General features: G+C 46.0%; 1 protein-coding gene across 9 annotated transcripts in view; it reads right to left on the reverse strand.

Annotated features, from left to right (window-relative positions):
• Window positions 1-22,502, reverse strand: part of atosb (atos homolog b) — a 47,775-nt gene that overhangs the window by 2,393 nt on the left and 22,880 nt on the right. For 5 of the 9 annotated variants that reach the window (XM_008283540.1, XM_008283542.1, XM_008283536.1 and 2 more), the window contains 5 exons: window positions 21,299-22,483; window positions 4,368-4,548; window positions 2,690-2,748; window positions 2,235-2,334; window positions 849-1,007 (listed from right to left, as the gene is read on the reverse strand). In XM_008283540.1, the coding sequence (XP_008281762.1) occupies window positions 849-1,007; window positions 2,235-2,334; window positions 2,690-2,748; window positions 4,368-4,548; window positions 21,299-22,311 (1,512 nt within the window). In that variant the 5' untranslated portion in view covers window positions 22,312-22,483. Of the gene's footprint in view, window positions 1-848; window positions 1,008-2,234; window positions 2,335-2,689; window positions 2,749-4,367; window positions 5,734-6,430; window positions 6,645-7,612; window positions 7,800-11,688; window positions 11,847-11,871; window positions 12,158-13,797; window positions 14,347-18,743; window positions 18,916-21,298; window positions 22,484-22,502 lie in introns of those variants that run through there. The other 4 variants (XM_008283538.1, XM_008283537.1, XM_008283535.1 and 1 more) reach the window with 4 other exon arrangements.

Below are 22,502 nucleotides of genomic sequence, written 5' to 3' on the forward strand. Positions count from 1 at the left end.
ATTAACCTCAGCATGTTTCTGGACTGTGGGAGGAAGCCGGAGAACCCGGAGAGAACCCACGCTGCACGGGGAGAACATGGAGACTCCACGCAGAACCGGCGACCTTCTAGCTGTGAGGCGACAGTGCTAACCACTGATCCACCTTGCAGCCAGGATCAGAGTCATGTGCAGTATTTTTAACAGTGATTTCCATTTCTGGTTTGATCCACTGATGACATCATCCATATCTTTATTATGTGTGTGATTCCAACTCATCATCATCAACAACAAACATAAAGAAATCTAAATGAAAGCAGACTAACTCCAAAACAACTACATATTATGCTAAGCTAACGGTTCAAAGCGCTGAATGAAAAGAGACCTGACGTTCACTTTTATACACAACAGCTCAAAGTCGACACGAGGCATGAATGTGAGAAAGTGAAAACAGCTGGTTTCCTGTGCACGCCACGTCTGGTGAGCAGGACTGAGGTTGTTTCCACATTAACGCTGGTCCCGTCTTATATCACTACATGTGATTCTTATGGTATAGAACTATACATGTGATGAATTCACAGGATTCAGCGCTGATGTGAACAGATGTGGAAACACACTCGTGATGCATGCATGAAAGCGAGACATATTTTTTACATCTGGTCCTGAAGACGAAAGCCAGCATCAATCTTCTTGAAGCCAGTTCCATATTTGCATTGTTTTGGGTTCTGATCTCTAATTATGCTTTGTTTCTCCCCAGTGTGTATTATTCTCATACTGGCGTCCTGTTGGGTTTATTGTTTGTGCCCAGCGAAGCGTGCACACAGCCTCACACACACACATGTAATCTGTTGCAGATACGAACACACACTGACCAGGAAGGGCGACGGCGCGCTGTGCTCCGAGATGTCGTAGTACGTAACCTGCACGGGCAGGGTGACGTGCTGCGGGCAATACGAGCCGCTGGCGCCGATCTCCGCCGTGAAGCCTTCGATCCGACCCGACGGGGAGAACCGTCCCTTCAGTATGGACTCCTGGGACGAGGAAGAGAAAGAGGAGACGGATGAAGTCAGGAGCAGGAGCCCGTTAAAGCTCTTTAAACTGGAAAACGTAGAGTTCATTAGGGAAAAGTTTTACAGTCGGATTTGGCCAGAACCAGAAACACGCCCTGCTTTAACGGTGAAATCCATAAAAATCCATATTTCATTATTTCTTTTAATTGAGGCCAAAACAGTGTTGAACACAGTAATGAAATGTGCATCTGTAAGGGAGGGACGGAGAGGCAGACATCTTGGAAGCAGTAACTCACGCACTACAATTATTACACTGTTCTGACTAACGCTGATAAAAACACTTGATTATCTTTTGTTTTCAAATTAGCTCTACACAGGAGTGACGCTCAAATGACTCAGATAAGGAAACCCAGCTGTTTCTTGGCATCAAAGTATTTTCTGCGTTAACGGTACATATTTGGGGAGCAAAAAAAAGAATTTCTTTTTCCATTAATATTCAACTTGTAGCCAAAAAATAACAGCAACAACTAGATTATATGATGTAACCCGTTATAAAAATGCTAGAAACAAAGACGAGTCACATCCATCTTCCTTGAAGTTCTGTTTAAAGATTTTATCGTTTATTTTTGTAATGACATTAAATAAGCTTTTATTTTTCCTTCCCCTTGTACATTAGTCTCTATTATTAGTTTAATCTAAAATATTAGATTTTTAGCCAAATAAATCAAATTCAAACTCCTGTTAATGTCAGAACAAAGCAAAAATGCTTCAACAACTAAAGTGAATCTACGTCTGAGAGGCCACTCTGTTGGTCACATCTGTACAATCTTATGCAACCCAGTAACCAGCGCCGTCACAACATCCCTACTAAGCTCATAATGTTCTTTTTTCTTGTTTGTTGTGTTTTTCTGAGGTCACTGAGGTCTTAATTGATGGTTGTGTTGTGCCGGGGTGGATGATATTACCCCAAATACCCCCCTCAATAGGAAAGAAAAGTATAACTTGGCCCTGCGCTACCCTACTTTTATCAATGATCTCCGTATTAAACATGTAATTAAACTTACAAAGCACCAACAATGTCGCCAAAATGGTCGATTGTAAATAAAGACGTAGAAATTATAGCGGAGCTGTTGCGCTGGATTACGCCTCAACGGGCGTCCACAAAGTATAACTCCCAGCTCCACCAGGAATGTGTTTACATCGGTGAAAGTTTTAGGGTTTGCAGCAATAATGTTCAAAACTTCGTACCTCAAAGTTGCCGAGCAGCGATCTGCTGATGGAGGAGGAGGGCCAGCTGGAACGTGCGGCGCGACCGGTGTCCGTGTGCCTGCCGCTGCGCAGCTGCCGACTGCACGCGACCGCAAACACACACAAAACAGACCGGTGGTTAGTGGTTAAGATTACACTAATTTTGTCTTAACCAACATGTCACATGCCTCTGAGTGTCTGAGTGTTCAAGTCCAGACAGAAAAACCCTTTAATTTAGAATAACAGGAAACCTACACCGACTCCCACCTTCTCTCCCTGTGTTGACTTTGCTGAAGTGACACTGAACTGCTCTCATCTTTCCACATGAAGTTCACTGTCAAAGCTTGAACCCAGTGACCTCGCTCAAGTTGAGATCTTACTCCGTTTTCAGTGGATCGTCTTTTTTTTAATTAATATATGTGATGACATGATTACAAACGTGATGGACGACTCACCTTTTCAACCGCAGCCCGTTCTTCAGTCGTCTCCCGGATCTCGTGCAGTCGGTGGCGGTCTGAAAACAAACCAACAAAACACAACGTGAGATCGTTTGTTTCTGTCTGTTACAACCAAAACAATAGAAACAATATGAAATCTTGAAATGCTTGGATTTTAAACAATAATCCTGATACCCGCTCTGAGAATCATAATACATAAAGAGGTGTGTGTTTGTGAGTTCCTGTCAGAGTAACTGTGATGTCATCGTGTATCTCAGGTGTCCTTTTACTTACTGAACACTGACCATTGGATGTTGTGTCGCACGCGTAAACGTTCCCCATTTCCAGGCTTTCGTTCATCGTAAAGGCCACCCAACCATCGGACTCGACGCGAGCCAAACCCGAGCTACCTGCCGGCGGCCTTTTGCTCTCAGCCAACCCTTCACTCATGGTTAACTTATTGGTCTTAGCTAACCTTTGGATGCAGCAGCTCTCTACGGAGCTCGGAGTTCTTCGTCAGCTTGTCGGCTCGTCATCGCACTCGGTTAAATCAACACGTGGCATTTTAGGATATTATCTCGCCTCACCTTTTTCTGCGTCTCCTTTTCTAACCTTTGTTTGCTGAACTATCGCCTGTGACGGTCTAACCTTGCTCCTGATACGTCTTTTCTTCCTCTGCGTGTTTTTCTTGCATCTATCGGTTTCTACCTGTTCACACACACACACACACTGAACACCTCTATCCACGACTGTATGACACCCAACTAGTGAACCCTATTGTCACCGCTAGCACACTCCCCATCCCGCAAGCCCCCTCACTCAAAGCTCTTTCTGGCCTCCCAGTGTTCAAAAATTCACTTCCAGAACCATTTTTAAGCAGGATGTATGTACATGTGTGTGTGTTTGTGTGTGCGTGTTTATGTGTGTGTGCATGTGTGTGAGCGCCACAGCACACTCATGTAGGGGAAACAATGGACCCTCCCTCAATGGGCTTTATTCTGGAGCTGCTCTGCCTGTTCCAGCGTGGCATGATAATGAGCCAGCCATCACTTCATTCTTCCACTTCTACTCGTTCTCTTAGTTTTATTTATACCCCGGGACTGTCGGGGCTAACAGATGTCTTACCACCAACACTCTTGAAATGGTCTTTCTTATTCTGTATTCAAAAATTTTTAGAGGCCATATGTTGGTGTAAATGCTTTTGGTTTAAAAGCATGCAAATATGTCCATGCTGTTTGTTTTAATGAACGCGGTATTAAAATCAACTGGAGACACTATAAAGTGGTCGTTAATTAGAGCTAGAAACCGTTTTGCTCAGTCCTAATTCCCTTTAATGTACTTTGATACAAATAACATTGGGTTCATAGGAATATTTTGGCAAATCTATAAATTTCTGAGGTTTTTCTTTACTTGGGAAAACTTGCCTAAAGCAGCTCGCTGAGCTGCTCTGACCAGCAGGACTGAGTGCAGTTAAACACTGCGTCATTTTAAACATTAACTCTATATTGTGTGCTGAACTTACTCAGAGATGCAGCTACCATCACATTATAGGATTCTTTTTACTGCACTAATGTAATCCAAAAGCAAGAACAGGAGCTGGAACAATTGGCTCGCATACTTGTTTTTGTAGATTAAAATACTCAAAGCCAATTTCCTAAAGAGATGTATTTATGTGTGTGAGTGAGAGTGGGCTAACCTTAGGCCTGTCCCGCACAGAGGGCAGCAGGTGGTTCCAGTACGGGGCAGCTTTAGCGTCAGTGCTACGACACGAGGCCGGGCCGAGTCCTGGAGCCAGCAGCGACAGCCTGCTTCTCTTAGACGTGGAGGGTCCCTCATCCTCTGAGCACGACTCTCCCGTATCACTTGGGGACAGCAGCCTCTTTTTGGCCGGCCAGTGGCCTCCAGAGAACAGACGGTGGCCGTTGCTGCTGGGAGTTTTCTCCCAGGAAGCCAGGCCATTAGAAGAGGAGGAGGAGGAGGCCGCCTGGGTGGCACTTCGCTCCGGTGGGGAGGATTCGAGTCCAGCGTCCCATTCGGTGGCCTCCCCTGGTTCCTGCAGCTCGGTGTGGTGTGGCGGGGAGAAGGGACCTGGAGGACTGGTGGGGCTGGCAGGGTTGGGAGTTTCATATGTGGACATTTCATACAAGTGGGGGCTGGGCTGGCCGCCAGAGGAGCCATTACTACAGCTGTCGTTTCCAGGGCTGCCTAGCGAGTGTGTTGGTGTGCGGGCTCCACTGGGGGGCTCGATCCGGGCTGAGCTTCCTAGGGAATGGCCCTGGTCACAGAGATGGCCATGCGGGTCACACATTGGGGGGGATTTAGGTGAGAGTGGAGCAAACACATCAGGAATGGGCCTATCGTGATTGTGCTGAGCTGGGCGTCGGGAGGGGTTGTGGCTCGGGGAGAGGGGAGGAGACCTGGGTGACAGTCCCCCCTCAGAGTCTCTGTGCTCCATCTGTATGCAAGAGTATAAGGAACCAGGCCCACCAGACCCGACTGCTGAGCCCATCCCAACACCTTGAGCTGGGGCTGGCCCACACAACACCCCTCCCTCCAGCGGATCCCTGTCTGGGGAGTCCCCCAGATGGGGGCGCTTATGAGTCAGCTGAGGCTCCTCTAACCCCCTTTTCACACCCATACGGACAGGCCTTTGTTGGGCATCAGTGTGGGATTCTGTGGAGGTAGAAAATCCCCCCAACTGGGAGAAAATGGAGAGCTGGTAGACCTTTTGGAGCCGCAACTCCTCCTGGCCAAAGTGCCTGGCCACCCCTGGTCTCATCCCAGGGTCTAGCCCCTGTGTGGGGGACGTAGGTGGAGGCAGGTCCCCCTCCTGTGCTGGAAGCTCTAGTGGAGCCTTTTTGTGGGCCAACTCCACGTGAATGTGCCGCATGGTTTCGCTGCTGGAGGATAAAAGTCTACACTAACTTTTGTGCAACGGGGTTAAGTAGGTCCTCACAAGTGCCACGAGGCAGAGCAAGATGTTCCACAGGAATAGGAAGTCCTATGGTTCCTGCTGTGATGTTGACAAACAGTGTGAATCAGGAAGCTGAGCAGCACAGCACCTGAGAGGAACAAAACACAGAATTACTTCTCGGGACATGTTTTAATAAAGCAATTAATAATGGGAAAAAAAACGACAAAGTATTGAACGTCCTGGATGTGAACACTGATGTCTGTCATTTAGGGTCTAACCAACACTTCTGTTGTTCTTCTCATTCTGTTCACAGATTTTCTGTCTTCTACACACAGCGAAGCATCAACTTACTGCCATAAAGAAACAATTTCATTAAGCAATAAAACACATCCATTATAACAGTGTGTCACTTCACTTCTCTCGCTTCTGGTTCATGTAAGATGATGGTGCTCAATTCATCCATTTGTCATTTGAAACATAGAACTATGTTATGAAAAAAAAATGCCAACTTCATTGACAGATCAGGTTGAGGTGCTGCATCCCTTTTAACTGTTTCCTTTAGTGTGATCACAAAGGAATGGCATGCTTCTGATGGCTGGGCTTGACACACTACCTTAAACTTAAAGGCTATGAGGTCATGACTTCACTATGTCACTGTACTATGTGGACAAGTTGCAGACAGTAAACCTTGTTTGCACTGAGAACCAAAGAGGAAACCAGGTACTTCTAAACCACGTGAAACTACAGCATGTGCTTTGCATTAATGAGACACAAAATGCAATTTAGGCAAGACATGAACCAAATCTGTCTGATTGAATAATAGATGTCCAAGATCAACATCTTACCTCTGTGCCCTTCCTTGTCTAATTCTGCCCGTGTGGACAAGCTGTATCTGGCACAACATCTGAAAGCTGTGTCCAAAATGGCCTACTAAAGGAACCCGTCGATCTCCATGGCAGCTGCCACGAAACAACGGCAACATCCCAAGACAGGTAATCAGGAAACAGCGAGGACTCCAGAGGGAGCAGCAGTAAAGGAGGTGGGTTCAAGAGCTAATACCTGAGGGGAGATAAAAAGTGAGCAGTATTGTCAGAGACAAAAACAAATACAAAAAAAATGACTTACATGAATATAGATGTTATAGATGCCATTTAAAATGAGTATTTTCTGTTTAACCCTCTGAACTCCAAACAGCAGTGGTGGGTTTGAAAAGCACGTTGTCTTTACAAAGTCATCAAAATGATGCCGTTTACCAGAGCAGCACAGTGGAAACCATCAGGTCTGGAGCTTTCCAGCAGCCCTTAAAGTAATCATCTGTCATTTAAACTTCATCAAATGTAAGCTTGACATCATACTTCATAAAAATCACTTTATTCTACAGCTGACATTTATAATTTTGCCAAAAAATAAATGTTTTGCTCGAACCAGATTCCATTAAAAAAAAATTCGTGTAACTTGAAAGGCATCAGTGCCTCGGCTACAACCAGCAGTCACACGACAAATATTAGGACCAGTTCAGCTGAACTGGGCTGAACTCCAGGTTGTGTTTACACAGGACAGGACCAAAGTATGGAAAGTAAATAAAAATGTAAACATGTTTAATATGCAGAGTGACATTTTTTAACAGTATTAGTGATATCTGTGAGAACAAAATATTGTCCAGGTTTTAAAGTAAATTTAACTTTTGTTTTGTTTTTTTGATAATTTCTGACACTGTCACTCTCTTATACGGCATAAGAGGCGTTTTTTGAGTTTTCTCTAACTGGCTGTAGTTGTTCTCTTTACATAGAGGAGGTGCAGGACTTTAGATTGCCGTCACAAATGATTAATGTGACAACAGCAGAAAACGTCCAGAAACTGTTTGGGGTTCAGATGCACCAGGACATTTAACTCTCAGCTGCATTCTTGTTTTGTATTTTTAATAAAAGAAGTTAGCTAAGGGAACGACTTTCTGAGCACACCTTAAAGGCACGATGCTCGTTGGTTCAAGAAAGACGCAGTACGGATTGATCAAGGCTGAAACTTACCACAAGGGCGGAGTGTCAGTGGTGCAGGAGGCTCTTGAGTGGAAATGTCTCTGAATCCAAGTTGGTAGTAACTCTATGGGGGCTCCCCCTGTGGTTGGCTGATAGCCAGACACGCCCTCCTTGGTCACCTAGGCATGGTGTGTGGCACGGCCGTGGCATCATGATCGGGTCATTCCACCCAGAATCCCTGAAGAGATGAAGGAGAAGACCGAAACAAATCAGATCAGTGAGTCCCTTTTTTTATTTCGCCACCAACGGTTAAGCTTCAAAGACCGCTGCTGCTACATCACACAGACAGATTGTGACGGACAGACCCGCTGATGTGCGCACACAATTAAGCTAGAACATGTCCTCGTGGCTGTGCATACTTAAAGAGACACAGATGGCAGATAAAGGCACACATACTGATAGGAAATCATTATTTAAGTCTGAACAACCAAAACAACACATCAATCAAATAACAAGTCTCTTGGCAGTTTACCGCACGTAGTCAACAAGTCGACTAACGGAAGATGATATCACTGACATGAACCACGACCAAGACACCACAATTCAAACACAAATCCCCCAACGCTCCGAGTTGGGGATCAGACATGGAGGAGTCACTCGTGGAGCTAACTTGGCACCAAACAGCGCTAGGCCAAGAGAAGCGGGCCGTTTCCCAACCCACTTGGACCAGAATTTGGGAATGTGGGAGGGGGTCGCAGTGAGCTGTCACCGTGGCAACCAGTAGCCCAAGGATAACAGCTCCTTTGTGCTTGGCCACAAAGAGGGAGAAAGAGAAGCTGAGCCAGAGGGAGAGAGAGAGAGAGAGAGGGAGAGGGTAGATGGTGGGGGATGCTGGGGGGCAGGGGGAGACCAGTAAAGATGCTCCTCAAAAAAAAAAACTACAAACAGAACAAAATGGCTGTCCTCCATGAGACGTGTAAAGCCCGGCAAGACATTTCAACACACTGTGATGGATGCCTGAAGCGGGCAAAAGAATCTGAAGTGCTCAGATATTTCATCCAAAGCTTGACATTAAAGAGCGCTAATCTGACTCTGAACATATGGCTGGCACCCATATATCAATAAATAAGAGATAAGTTCTCATTAGGGCCCGCTTTGCTGCAACCAGCTACTTCACTGTTTTGTCATTTCCTTCATGATGAAACAGCAATGACGCACAGTGTGATCTGTCATGAACATGGAAGTGGTGACATCGTCCTATGTAATGTAAGTAACGTGTATTTTGCACCAGACTGAAACTGAGGTGTCATGTATCCACTGCAAGAGATGTTGAATAAAATCCCCAGATTGCTATAAAAAAATGTAATAATCAGACGAGCTGCACTCTGGCTGACCCGCAGCAGGTGACTTTTTTTAAACACTTAGCTTGAAAAATAGTGTTTGTAAGAGCATATATTGAATTTCATGTCTCTCCCAAGACAAATTCCCCATTCAGTCAGGACAATACAGTCTTCAGCTTCAATGAGAAGGAAGAGATCGTCTGTCAAAGATGACACAAGAATAAAAGGGATCCAGACAGACGGACATAAAAGGGGAAACAGCAACAGACTGAACCTCAACCCCCGCCCGTCTTGTCATTTGACTACATGCAACAGCTGATTTAATGGCATATCATCAGGTGATTGTGCCGTCTTAGCGCTGCATATACAAAGAATCACATGAAGATGATGTCGGGAGTGAAGCCTTTGTCACCTGTAATTACTCACATGACATATGGGCCCTATGCAGTCGCACAACGCTGCCTCTGGGAAAACCCGGATTTAGCACAAACACATGAGGGCCTCTCCTGTAATTTACAACATCTTAAAGCAGTGCACACGTGCACATAAAAACTGGACAAGTTTAGATATATCTTTTTAAAATCCGCACCACAGAAGATAACAGATAACACCACCAGCATTCAGAGTCCACATGCCATGGAAATAGCTGCTGCTATATTTACCATATCTGCCATATCACTGCTATGTCTTGTTTTCTTACTGGAGTTAGGCAAATATTAACAAGAGGGAACATGGCAATATCAGTTCTGAAAGCACTTAAGGGTCACATATCGACTGCTGCCACAGCCAGGACATTTGCAAGACAAACACTGTTAGCCTGCTGGTTCCATTATTTTGCTGATGTTTCTTGGGGTGGGAGAGACTCAAGTGGCGAACCAGACCTGCCCTGAGCAAACACGGATTTCTGGTTAATGCCATTACCAAGTCAAATGACCGAAAACAGTCAGCTGCATGACTTACATACGCAAGTTCAATCAACACACTGCAAGGAATCACCTCCTCCTCCTGTTTTGCCACTTGCACACCAGGGCAGACACAGGCAGTGGGGGGGTGAGGAGGGATGAGGGAAGAGTCAGCAGGAGTATTTTTAGTAATTGCCTGTGATAGAGCTCGCTAGGAGCACCCAAAGGCTCTGTGCTAGGTCCCACTAGATTTCTGACCTTATTTTGAACTAGCTGAGCAGGAGGCTGGCAGGGGCAACCAAAGCCCTTTTCAGGCTTCATCCAGTAGCCAGCAGAGGAGGAGAAACTCTCTGGCCTCACCCCAAGAAATGCTTCAGGTTGCTGGGTGTGTGCGTGCCAATTCAGCCTTGAGAACATAGGAACTCTATTCCTGCATCGCTGAACATTGTGGTGGTTTTAATACGCTCACACTCACACCTCCCCCTATGACAATGTTCTCATGTTCACCTCTAATCTACTTGTACAATCTGATCTGTGCAAAATGCACATGAGCTGCACATACCTACTGTGTGCTAATCACACGGGCAAAGCAATGACAAAAAAACCACATGTATACAGACGTACTGCCCACAGTACAGCACATGTCGTCTGATATTTGTGTTTTAGGTTCTCAGTTGGATTTGAAATTAGCAAATCTGTAAGCAGCATATTGACCAAACAGCAACTATTCTTATGAGAACGTACTTTTCTCTGCTTCAGTGGACTCAGCTCCTCCTCATTTCCACTTTAAAAGCCATTATCAGTCATTACCGTTCCCGAAAAAATTAACACCCTTGAAATCGGTCCCACAGTTCACTGACTGACCAGTGTTGACAGTAACTAATGAAGACGTTACGCATCATTGACAGGCCAGGTGCAGTCTCCACAGAACATCTGCAGCGCTGCCGAAAACGCGCCGGCAAATCATCATTCAGGAAGAGACACGGCGAGATTGGAAATGTTAGACAGACAATGGAATGAGAAACACCTGACAGGAACCAGCAGAGGAGACAGAGGATGAGGGGAACGGAGAGAGATTACAGCACAGCCAGAGACCTTGAGAAAAGGTATAAATAGAGCCGGAGCACATAGAACCTCACAGCGTATCAGGGCCAGTCCAGAACGTTCATGGGTACAGAACATGAACGAGCAGTTCTGAGACTGAAGCTGTACAAAGTTGAAACCTTGAACTGACATATTTTTAAAATCCTTCTGAGCAAACTGAGCTGAAAATGGCTCATTGCACCCAGCAAAAAAAACAAAAAAAAAAGCTGCAAAAGGGGTTAAATTTACATGACCGTAGCCAGAAAACAGTCTTAAGCAACATTATGAGACTTAGCATTGCAGCTATAATTAAAGGCTGCAAAACATTTTTGGTTGGAAAGAAACCCGCACACATAACTAATAAATTAAGTCAAGCTAATCCTGTTTTACTCGGTCGGTGGCTGGTTTATTTGCATGCAAAAATGAGGGGAAACTACAATGTGTGCGGGTAAAACAATGGGTAACAATGAGAAGAAAAAAAAAAGGCATAGAAACCCAGAGAGATGAAAAGGAACAATAAGGAAGTGCAATAAAAGTATAGTTTGCATTGGCCAAGGTGCAAATCTGAACCACAGAGGGCAGACTGAGACATGTTTTCAAAAAGATTAAGAAAATGAAATTGAATTGAAAAATGCTGAAAATGATTGTCTTAGCTCAGATACCTTTAACACAGCTTGTCAGGTTTTTTGTTGAAGATCCTCTCTGATCTAGCTTCTAAATGTTTTTGCAAACTAAAGCTGAAAGTTCAGTTGGGCATCTCAACCTAAGCCACAGCATCTAAAACACAAACACTCTTATTTACCGTCTTGTACGAGGGCTTCGGTCAAAGGGTTCAATACCTTTGACGTGACACATGCCTGGTGTGGAACTAAAACATTCTGTTCAGAAAATTGCCTTCAAGGAGGATATTTAGCTGCACAGATGTGTCGAAATACGTGCGCGTCTGCATGCTCGTAGGAATGCGTGACAGTCCACACATAAGTACCATTGTGTGTCAGTGTGCGAGCATCCTTTAGGCCAAACAACGCTGTGGTCATGAGGTCAAAGGCCGGCAGACTTGGGTCAGATCACATATAGCACCTCAGAAGGGTTTAATTTCACCGTCGTGAGAGAGGTGGTGTTTGTGATGACGGCAGAAGACTTTAAAATAATGAGCCGCAGCATAATTCCAGGTTGCTTCCACTGCACGGCCTCGACAGGGCCTATGAAACCGAGACGCTCGTCGGTAACTCGAGTGGCAACTGGAGCATCGACACGCTGAGTAAAAACATCTGCAAAACACACAAAAGCACACTTAAGACCCTGTGGCTCCCTGTAAAACCCTGAAAAGCTGCACATGGGTGGAATAAAACACACTCGGACCCACAAAAGTAGAAAGAAACGTGTCATTAGGGGGCATGCTGACAGCTCTGACCTAGAAACCAGCCTCTCAGGAAAATGTATGGAGGTGACAGGGGCAGAGTTCACAGCCAGCACCTATCCTCAGAAAATAGCCTGACATTTGGCCTGTGTGTATTCATCACAATGCCCAAATGTCGCACGCATGTGTGCGCACACAAAGCGCAGCAGTCAAAGAAGCGCCATCCCTTTCTCTGTTTGAGCAGTCATCAAAAGGGGAAACAACACTTCATTTAATAATACGATAACAGCGGCTTTTTGACTTTTTAAATCCCTCATCAGCAGCAGCAGCAATTGCATAATTCAGATTTTTTATTTTTTTTTAAACTTCATGCTCTTTGACTCCACCTTGAGAAACTATCTAGAGGGAAACAGCTGCTCTGTTTACAGCTGTCTGGATTTAGATTTGCCTGCTGCCTTTTGAGTGTCGTGGTGCTATTCCTTCAGCATAACACAAAGATTTTAATCGTATGACATTTTATCCAGGGATGTTTTAAATCCACAACTTTCCATTTCTTTGTTTGCATTCATTCACTGCGATGCAGAGGAAAGTTTGAATCACAAACTTCAATCCAAACTTTGATAGCTCATTCCTCTAGACAATTAACACTGGCTTTACACATGAGTCACTCAGTTACAAAATTAAGACAAATAAGTTGGCTGATAAGTCATTTAAATGTGTTGCAAAACCAGACAGTGAGACACTGATTCCCCCACGCTGATGTCACGTTTGAATGGGGTTAATTTTCCACCCCGGTTATAGATCTGAAACGATTTATTTTTGATCACTGACATTAGCTGTCATCTTGAATGGGCCCTTTTGTGACGTCCCTCGTCTCCTTGTGTCCTCGGTCCCCCCTTCACACCATAACAGAGGCGTGATAGCATCAGCGTGAAGTTAGCGGCCTCCCAAATGCCCCGATTGTCTCATCAAGTTTTAGCAGGTCTCCGCCCGAGCTACTCCCAGGCCTGCCCTGTGCCTGGAGGCTGATAAACACGCTCATGTGTGCATTCTCAAACGCAGAAACTTGCTAGGTGTTCCTTTTAACAATTGGCTGTTGATTAGATTACGGGAGCCCCTGTCCGCAAGGGGATGGAATAACAGCTGACTGTGAGAGCAAGTGTTAAACCAGGACGAGGAAGACAGGAAGTGGCAAAGATAGACAGAAAGTGACAAGAGAAAAAAAAAAGAAGTTGATTGGAAGTGATGAACCCCTGAGCAGGAGAGACGGCGTTCACGGGGGCCGGGGAGTCACGGCGGTCTAAACTAAGCTGGCTCAGTGACATAGTTGCTGAGAATGCTGTTTGACACAGGGTCCCTTTCTGTCTCTCCCTCCCCTCCCTCTGTCCGTCCGTCCGTCTGTATGTTTGCCTGCATATCTGTCCGTCCGCCTTTCATGTGGCCATTTTAGGAGACGTTGAGTCATCCGAGCCCAGCTGACAATATGACAGCAATCAACAGGAGCAACATTAGCGCACTTGACTTGACAGCGTTAGAACTCGTCACACTCACCCTCTGAGAGAGATGGGGTCTATCTCGTTGTGTCACTCTCCCCCTTCCTTCCTTCCTTGCTTCCTTCCTCTATTTCGTCTGGTGTCTCTCTCTCTCTCTCTCTCTGTCCTCCTCTGTTGTTTCTGCTTCCACTGGGTCAGGCTGCCTTCTCTCCTCAGTTTGTTGTCTCTCTCTTTGCTTCCTTCCTCTTGAATAAGTAGTGTTGAGAAAGACAAGTTGCTCTGCCTCCCTCTGCTTGTTTTGTCAGGATGTCCAACAGCCTGCACTGCTGCTCTCTCTCTCTCTCTCTCTCTCTCTGGTGTTCTTCCTGCCTACCTCTCTCCACCCTCGGTCGCACACATACACAAATCAAAAACCCATCAACAACTCTCTTGCCCCGTTGCCTCCCTCTCCTTTTCTCTCTCGAGCCCCCCGCCCCTTCCCACTTTCTTCCGTTCTCTCATTTGCACACCTCCAAAGTGCCTCGAACACAAAAGCACACTTTACATGCTAGAGTTCCCTCTCTCCTGCCATTCCTCCTCTTCCTCACCCTCTCCTCTCCTCTCAGGCTCCTCCTTTCAAACGCTTTCTCTCTCTCTCTCTCGCTATATCCTACCCTCCCTCCCTCTCTCTCTCTTGGTGTGTGTGTGTTTTCTCTCTGTTGGTTTCCTCTCAGCTGATAGAGCCAGGCGTGCTTTGCTCACTCAGCAGTGAAGGCATACAGGGGGAAATAAAGGAGAGCCAGAGAGAAGGGGAGGGGGGGTTGCAGATGCTGCCGACTGATTGGCTAGAGAAAAGGGGGGTCAGCTGTAGTGGCTGAGGTCCTGATTGGCTGGAGGGAAGGAGTGAAAGGTGGAGGAGGAGGTGAGGGGAGCCAAGAGCCCGCCCACCTGCTCCTGCTTGGCCTTGTTCTGCACAAGTAAAGAGCACTTTCACCAAAAAGTGTGTGCGTTGCCAGCGTTGAGTTGTGTTTATCTCTTCCCACAGTGCACATGTGTAGCCGTGTGGCGCCTCGGAGAATAAAAAAGGTGCAAACGTCTGTGCAGTTCCCCCTTTTTCTTTGCTGTCATTCTCTCACACACACACTCGGCGTGAAACGTACACGGCGCCTATAGCCTGCACAAGCACAAAAGCACAAGGCTTATCTGCGGCACAGATACAGAATGAAGTGCATGTGAAAAAGTTTATCAGTTAAGTACCAGGAGCAGCCGTCAGTGTGTGTGTGTGTGTGTGTGTGTGTGTGTGTGTGTTTTGGCATCCGCGAGCCAATAAAGAACAGCATGTTGACTACACAAGACCTATTTCAAACACGGCGGTGTGGTTAAAGTACACACAGCTCAGGCGAGTGAATCACAAACTCGTATGTGCCGTCTCGCCTTGCGTTCAGGCGCTGGGTGGGGATTGCACAAGTTAAAACGTCGTGCACAAAACATTCTTGGAGCTGTCAAGAACACATATTTAACGCATATTTAGCACGCTGCTCTGCCCGAGCCCTCGTGTTAGAGGCGCCGCAAACACGCACCTGCCAGGTCGGGCTTTATTTTTTAACACAGGAAGCCGAGGTTGGCTCGTTATCAGATGCGTGCTGGTCGAGACACGTGAGACGAACCCATTGACAGATCATTGTCTCGTTATGTTTTAGTCACTGTCTGTCACCGTCTTTCTGCGACTCCTGATCTATGTCTGCCTCCTGCTCAGTTTCCATCTGTGACTCTCTGCGTGTGTTTCCAAAACAAGATGGAAAATTTATTTTTGCCAGTTGCTGCTGAGCTGCTATGTTATCTCTGTTACACAGAAGGATGGAGGGGGGACGAGTGAGAGTTTTGTAGAGTTTCTCCTTCGATAAAAATGAAAGGTCATGTGGTTAAGTGACTATAAAGCTCTCGAAAAAGTTATAATTTAATGATTAGAAAAAGCTATGCAGACAATAACAACACAATATGCAGGATTTAAAGTTATCTGCAGCCACCAGACTGAATGCTGGTGAATACCAACCTGCCCTCCACCAGCCCAACTGGATGGTGAGCATTCCAGTTATGAACCAAGTGATCAATAAAATGTTGCCTAATAGCACCAAATATTCATTATAATTTAGCTCAGCATGGGGCTTTGACGGTGCTTATTTCATGCAGCCACCAGTCCAAACCCCCAAAACATTCAATTAACTACTTTATAAATCTTAACATTTTGCAGCCAATGTTTGTATTTTTTGCTTAAGTGATGAATTAAATATTAAAGTAGTTGCTTGGTTACCTTTCTGCAATCAGCTAATTGATTAACGGACTCTGCATGTGCTCCATACACTCATGTGGACACAGGAAGCACTGACATGTGTGGAAGGACCTTGCACTTGTTTTTATTGAGTGTGTGCGAACGGTACAAGTGAGCAGAGAGGAGGATTGAAAAACAAGACACGTCTTCAGCTACGTACCTCCAAATATAGAGATGTGGGGAAAGGGGAGAGCGGGGAGGGGAGGGCGGTGGAAGGTGGAGGAGGAACCAAGAGAGACAGCAAAATAAAGTGACAGATGAGGATTGAAATGGGGCAAGGTTTCTGTTGTCAAACAGGCTCAGCTGCTCCCTTTGACAGCAAAGCTCGCAAGAAAAGCATCAGTCATGGTCCTCAGCAGTGTTGCACGTACTTTAACGTGCTTGTGAACACATAAATACACACACTCGTGCACCTCGTTTTCCCTTTAAGAGCCTGTGTTGGTTTCCATATTTGGAAAAAAGGGGGCGTGTCCTATCTGTGAGGACCCTCCCCCATTCAAGGGCACTCGGAGTGCAGCCGAAGAGAAAGATGCATTGAAAACACACATTCACTCGCATTCCATCAAACACTCAGATGCACTGATGCAACCCTGACACGAGCACATACCAGCGCCTGTTTTGATGTCTGTATGACAACTCCGGGGTTTTCAGCCTCGGCATGTGAAACGCTGTCTAACACATGTCTTGTTTTTCTAGGCCTCTCAAAGTGACACCAGCTGTGTTTTGGGGGGGGGGTGGGGGGGTTTACCCGTCAGCCCAAAACAATCGCAGCCTTCAAAACGCTGAAGAGCTTCAGTTTGACTCAACCGACCCAAAACCTCCTTGACAAAATCGGTTAGTCGCAGTTTTAAATAACCAGCTTGAAATATGGACAACAAGGTGCGAGGCAGCTCCTGTCTGGGGAGGGGGCAGAACAAAAGGAGGAGGAGAGGCTGAGGAAGGAAAGGAAAGGAAAGTGTGTGTTTAAATTAAAGAGGCATGGCCGCTGTGTGTTGGCATCTGTGTCTACTGGCAAGTGTGCACAAATGTGTATCGTGTGTTTTTGTTTCAGTGTGTTTACGAGGTGCATATCTGACGTGAACATCAGGAACGCTCCATTACACCCACAGCTAGTATCTACAAAGAAATTACAAACAATAGTACGAAGCTGACTTTTTCAAATCCATTTAAATTTTGTGATGCAGTCTACCGTAAAGTTTAAGTCAGTTCGTATCCTTAACAAGGTAGAATTATTGGTATCTTAATGAGGTGCCCTTATTTTTCTGTCCTGTCTGTTTTACTGCTTTTCTTCCACCAAAACAGGAACTGTGAAAAAGATTCTAAACCCACTAACATTATCTCACACCCAGATTTCACCCTCATTGCATAGAAAGCTCATGCAGGTTGTTTCCTACCCAGAGTGTGGTTTCTTTGTATTTACATTTCTCATCTGGTGAGATGAACTCTCCCTCGAAGGGGATGTTTGACCAGCTGTGTGTTAATAAATAAGCTCCCTGAGCTGAGCATAAGCATTTTGCTTGACTGCCTGGGGGAACCTGTGACTGCATGTGTGCACATTTGTACTTTGTTCATTTTGTCATCTAAGCAAACTAGCTGGATCTATTTGACCAATAAAAACAGATTGGTGGGATTGTACAATTCTATGCTTAACTTAGTAGGTGTGAAGCGATACGATGGCGTCTAGACAGACAGACTTGACATTCAAGGTTAAATAAAATAGCAGCTTGCAGTGCAAACAGAAGCAAATGCGTAAATGCGGAGCTATGCAGGAGTGTTCAATGACTCTGATTCAGCCACTCAAAAGAAGATCAGACTGAAGGCAGAGACTCCACAACAACAAAGAGCTGAAGGTGATGAAGAGAGTTCACCAGGGAAGACACCACAACTTCATATTTACATAAACCGACTGAATTAAAGATGAGAGCTGGCACGTTAATGCAGAATCAAGTATGGTGTATTTAAAGCACAGAGCAAAGAAAAAACTGTCTAAATTACTACTGGACTGCAGATATACACTCACCAGCCATTTTATTAGGTACACCTGTGAAATCCAATGCAATCCAAAATAACAGCTCTGCTATGAACCTACTGTTACATAGCTCTTTTGTAAAATGAACATTTTCGGTTTTGCTGATGTAAAAAATAAAAGGCGATCATTCTACTTTAAGGTCATTTTTTAAATGTGTGCTTATGGACTGGACTATTAGATATATTAGAATCACTTCTAAATGTAATGCAGTCCGGTACAGCACCACCACACATAAATACGGCAGAATCAGAACGCTTTTGTCAACACAAACTCAAAGTGTTTGTTTGAAAAAGTCAGTTCAGCTGTGTGAAAGCAGAATTTGTGACGGGGCAGTTGCATCGGCTTGCATCAGATTGCACAGGCTGGTGAAGGGTGTAAACCTACTGTATATAGAGTATTACACTTCAGCAAATAGACGCCGAAACACATTCCTAAACTAACTTCTGTTTATCAAATACGTCTCTGCATCCAGTTCTGCAATCACGTATACTAGTCATTTTTTTTTAATCCAATATACAGCAGCACTGTGAGATGATTTGATTCTGCAAGTGTGGAAACTTTCCCTTCTAATGGGACGCTATGAATACATTTCCTCACATAGATAATTAAAGTTCGACACCAATCCATCCATACGAGTTAACCATTATTTTCCGATGCGTATATTTACCCGGCGATCTCCATCTTCCCCCTCATGACATCTAAGCATTACTGTTACTGTTCCCTGATCTAATATTTAATCCTTGTGCTGACAGTAGTGGGAGTCTTCTCTGTGATTCTCATCTGGTCAGGAGGGTGTAGACAACTCAGTAGTTTGCTCACTTTTGCTGAGTGAAGAAGAGAAGGAGTTGGGATTGATATGCACAAGAAGACAGGCGAGGAGCAGAGTGCAATGGGAAGAAATGAAACTGCAGAGATGGGGAGGAGTGTGGCACCCTGAGTCTTGGTGACAGGCTGGGCCAGCTCAGCGGATGGAATGTTCCAGAGAAATATGTTGCCTATTCATGGAAGACAGGAAATAAAGCTCTCTCTCTCTCTCCCCACCTCTCCTCTTTTCGCCCCTGTCCTCAATCCTTCACTCCAAATTCAGCTGCATGTCTTCTTTTTTTTTCACCTCTCTCTCACTCTTCACCTCACTCTCCATGTCTGTTTTTTTTTTTCCTCCCATCCCCTGTTCTGGCCTTTGGGTGCTTCTTTCTGCCCATCGTCTTTCAGTTTAAATCAATTCCCTTTTTCCCTTTCATGCTTGGGAAACTCGCACAGCATGATGGTGTTGCACCGCTCTGACTGGTAGCGGCTGAATGTAGCCCAGCCTGCCATCTGGGTAGTGAAAGGAGAACAAAAACAGCACTTTTTTTTTTTTTCTTTTGCTGTGCAGTGCACTAATACCTAACCGGTATACTGTCACTATATAACCAGCTAATCTGACTAATGATTGGCGATGAGCCAAAGTGGATAGTGGAGAGGATTATGATAGCAGTTGGACCTCATTCACGCCCACATTTGTGGGAAGTGTGTGAGCAACAGTAGAATGGGAGAAAAATGAGGAGCCAAAGCACAACAATCTCACAGTGGCCTTCAGGAAAAGTGCAAAACTAAATTAAACTGCATACGTGAACGCCTGTAGACGCACACACACAGAGCGTCTTATCCACTTTGGCAGAGGGGGGTTGTTTCAGAGTAAAGGGCGAAAAGGTCTGGCTAGGGTTAATCCTGAGATCAATCGAACACACACACACACGGGCGCGCACACACACACACACACACACACACACGGTTGTTAAGCAGTGGTTTATAATGAAAAGCCACAAGAGTTGCTTCTCTGAGTTTCAAGCCAGAGTGCAGGACTTCACATATAAATTAACATCCTTTACTCTCACGTCCTTACCAGATATGTTACGCACAATGCTGATTAAGTTTATCTCCTGTATTTTACAGTATGTCAGAGTTTTACATCCGCTTTTTGTTCCTGCTGATGCACCAGCAGCGACGTGTTCAGCGATGATTACCAGAGATATAAAGGGGAGCGACACTAGTCACAGAGATGAAGCAGGCTACAGGCAGACAAACAAAACAAAAAAGTGCCTGATGCTCCAAATAAAAAATAAATTTGCCGTTCAGAGGAGGGATCGCGGTCTAGAAAAGGAAGCGATCGACGTTAGTGGAGTTACACTCACTGTCAGCAGGGGAAGATAAAAGATTTCCGCACTGCAGGTTTAAGACCTAAGATGAAGCGTTGTCCTATACTAACGTGCAACTAGACACTAAACAAGCAACCTACATAAGCTAGACCCGAGTCCAATATGTATTTTCATTCCTTTGTATGAATGCTATCAATGTCTTGAATAACAAGCAAAACATCCTGACTGCTGCATGAACACATTTTCAAAACAAAGCAGTAGAAAAAAAGTGCAATTTGAAGGGTAGAACTGGCCTAGCTATGCTAATACTTGCTAACTGCTATGAGTGCAATAAAAGAACAAGTCAGGACATTACCAGTGTCATCACATCATCACCAGGGGTAGACGCGTCCATCTACTGGATGGATACGTGTTGAGACACTTCATAGGATAAGTGGAAAAATCTGACCCACTTTAAAGTCAGAGATTTACCAAAATCTTAAAATGGACACTTTGAGAACCAAGTCACAATATCTGTTTCCAGTAACTGCCATTGGATATTTCAGTTTGAACCACAGTGGTGGACCAACTAACGAGCATTCCCATCCCTGGAGTCATCCTGCCAGCAGGGCTAAAGAGAGACTCTAGTTTAGGAAGCTCAACATACTTCATACTCTAATTACTTCATCGTCTTCCTCCGACCTCTACAGTCAGTGCACCTGAGACAACAAGTGATTATATTCATTATGATCCTCCCGAGATCATTATGTAAATCGCCACCAGCATGATGTTCCCCTTTATGTCACCTAAACACCGTCTTTTAGCTTAACCTTGATGGTACAAATGATTCTCACACACTGTGGGGCTGGTCTTGTGAAGCAGCTTGACACTGGACCTCCACCATACAGGAGCAACTCAGAGTCTGTTCAGCTCGTGGCCGGCCGGACCTTTCCTGCATGTCATTGCTTTTGCTCTCTTTCCCTGCATCTCTCTGCTGCAGCCCAACTCGTGCTTGCCGTCTCTGCGTTGCATCAGGCCGCAAACCAATCTGATCCTGCCAAGGACTCCAGATCACTGCAGTTTGGACCAAAAAAANGACAGCAGCCTCTTTTTGGCCGGCCAGTGGCCTCCAGAGAACAGACGGTGGCCGTTGCTGCTGGGAGTTTTCTCCCAGGAAGCCAGGCCATTAGAAGAGGAGGAGGAGGAGGCCGCCTGGGTGGCACTTCGCTCCGGTGGGGAGGATTCGAGTCCAGCGTCCCATTCGGTGGCCTCCCCTGGTTCCTGCAGCTCGGTGTGGTGTGGCGGGGAGAAGGGACCTGGAGGACTGGTGGGGCTGGCAGGGTTGGGAGTTTCATATGTGGACATTTCATACAAGTGGGGGCTGGGCTGGCCGCCAGAGGAGCCATTACTACAGCTGTCGTTTCCAGGGCTGCCTAGCGAGTGTGTTGGTGTGCGGGCTCCACTGGGGGGCTCGATCCGGGCTGAGCTTCCTAGGGAATGGCCCTGGTCACAGAGATGGCCATGCGGGTCACACATTGGGGGGGATTTAGGTGAGAGTGGAGCAAACACATCAGGAATGGGCCTATCGTGATTGTGCTGAGCTGGGCGTCGGGAGGGGTTGTGGCTCGGGGAGAGGGGAGGAGACCTGGGTGACAGTCCCCCCTCAGAGTCTCTGTGCTCCATCTGTATGCAAGAGTATAAGGAACCAGGCCCACCAGACCCGACTGCTGAGCCCATCCCAACACCTTGAGCTGGGGCTGGCCCACACAACACCCCTCCCTCCAGCGGATCCCTGTCTGGGGAGTCCCCCAGATGGGGGCGCTTATGAGTCAGCTGAGGCTCCTCTAACCCCCTTTTCACACCCATACGGACAGGCCTTTGTTGGGCATCAGTGTGGGATTCTGTGGAGGTAGAAAATCCCCCCAACTGGGAGAAAATGGAGAGCTGGTAGACCTTTTGGAGCCGCAACTCCTCCTGGCCAAAGTGCCTGGCCACCCCTGGTCTCATCCCAGGGTCTAGCCCCTGTGTGGGGGACGTAGGTGGAGGCAGGTCCCCCTCCTGTGCTGGAAGCTCTAGTGGAGCCTTTTTGTGGGCCAACTCCACGTGAATGTGCCGCATGGTTTCGCTGCTGGAGGATAAAAGTCTACACTAACTTTTGTGCAACGGGGTTAAGTAGGTCCTCACAAGTGCCGCGAGGCAGAGCGAGATGTTCCACAGGAATAGGAAGTCCTATGGTTCCTGCTGTGATGTTGACAAACAGTGTGAATCAGGAAGCTGAGCAGCACAGCACCTGAGAGGAACAAAACACA

The sequence above is a fragment of the Stegastes partitus genome, unplaced genomic scaffold (assembly GCF_000690725.1).
Source record: "Stegastes partitus isolate 25-593 unplaced genomic scaffold, Stegastes_partitus-1.0.2 Scaffold317, whole genome shotgun sequence".
Lineage (NCBI taxonomy): Eukaryota > Metazoa > Chordata > Actinopteri > Pomacentridae > Stegastes > Stegastes partitus.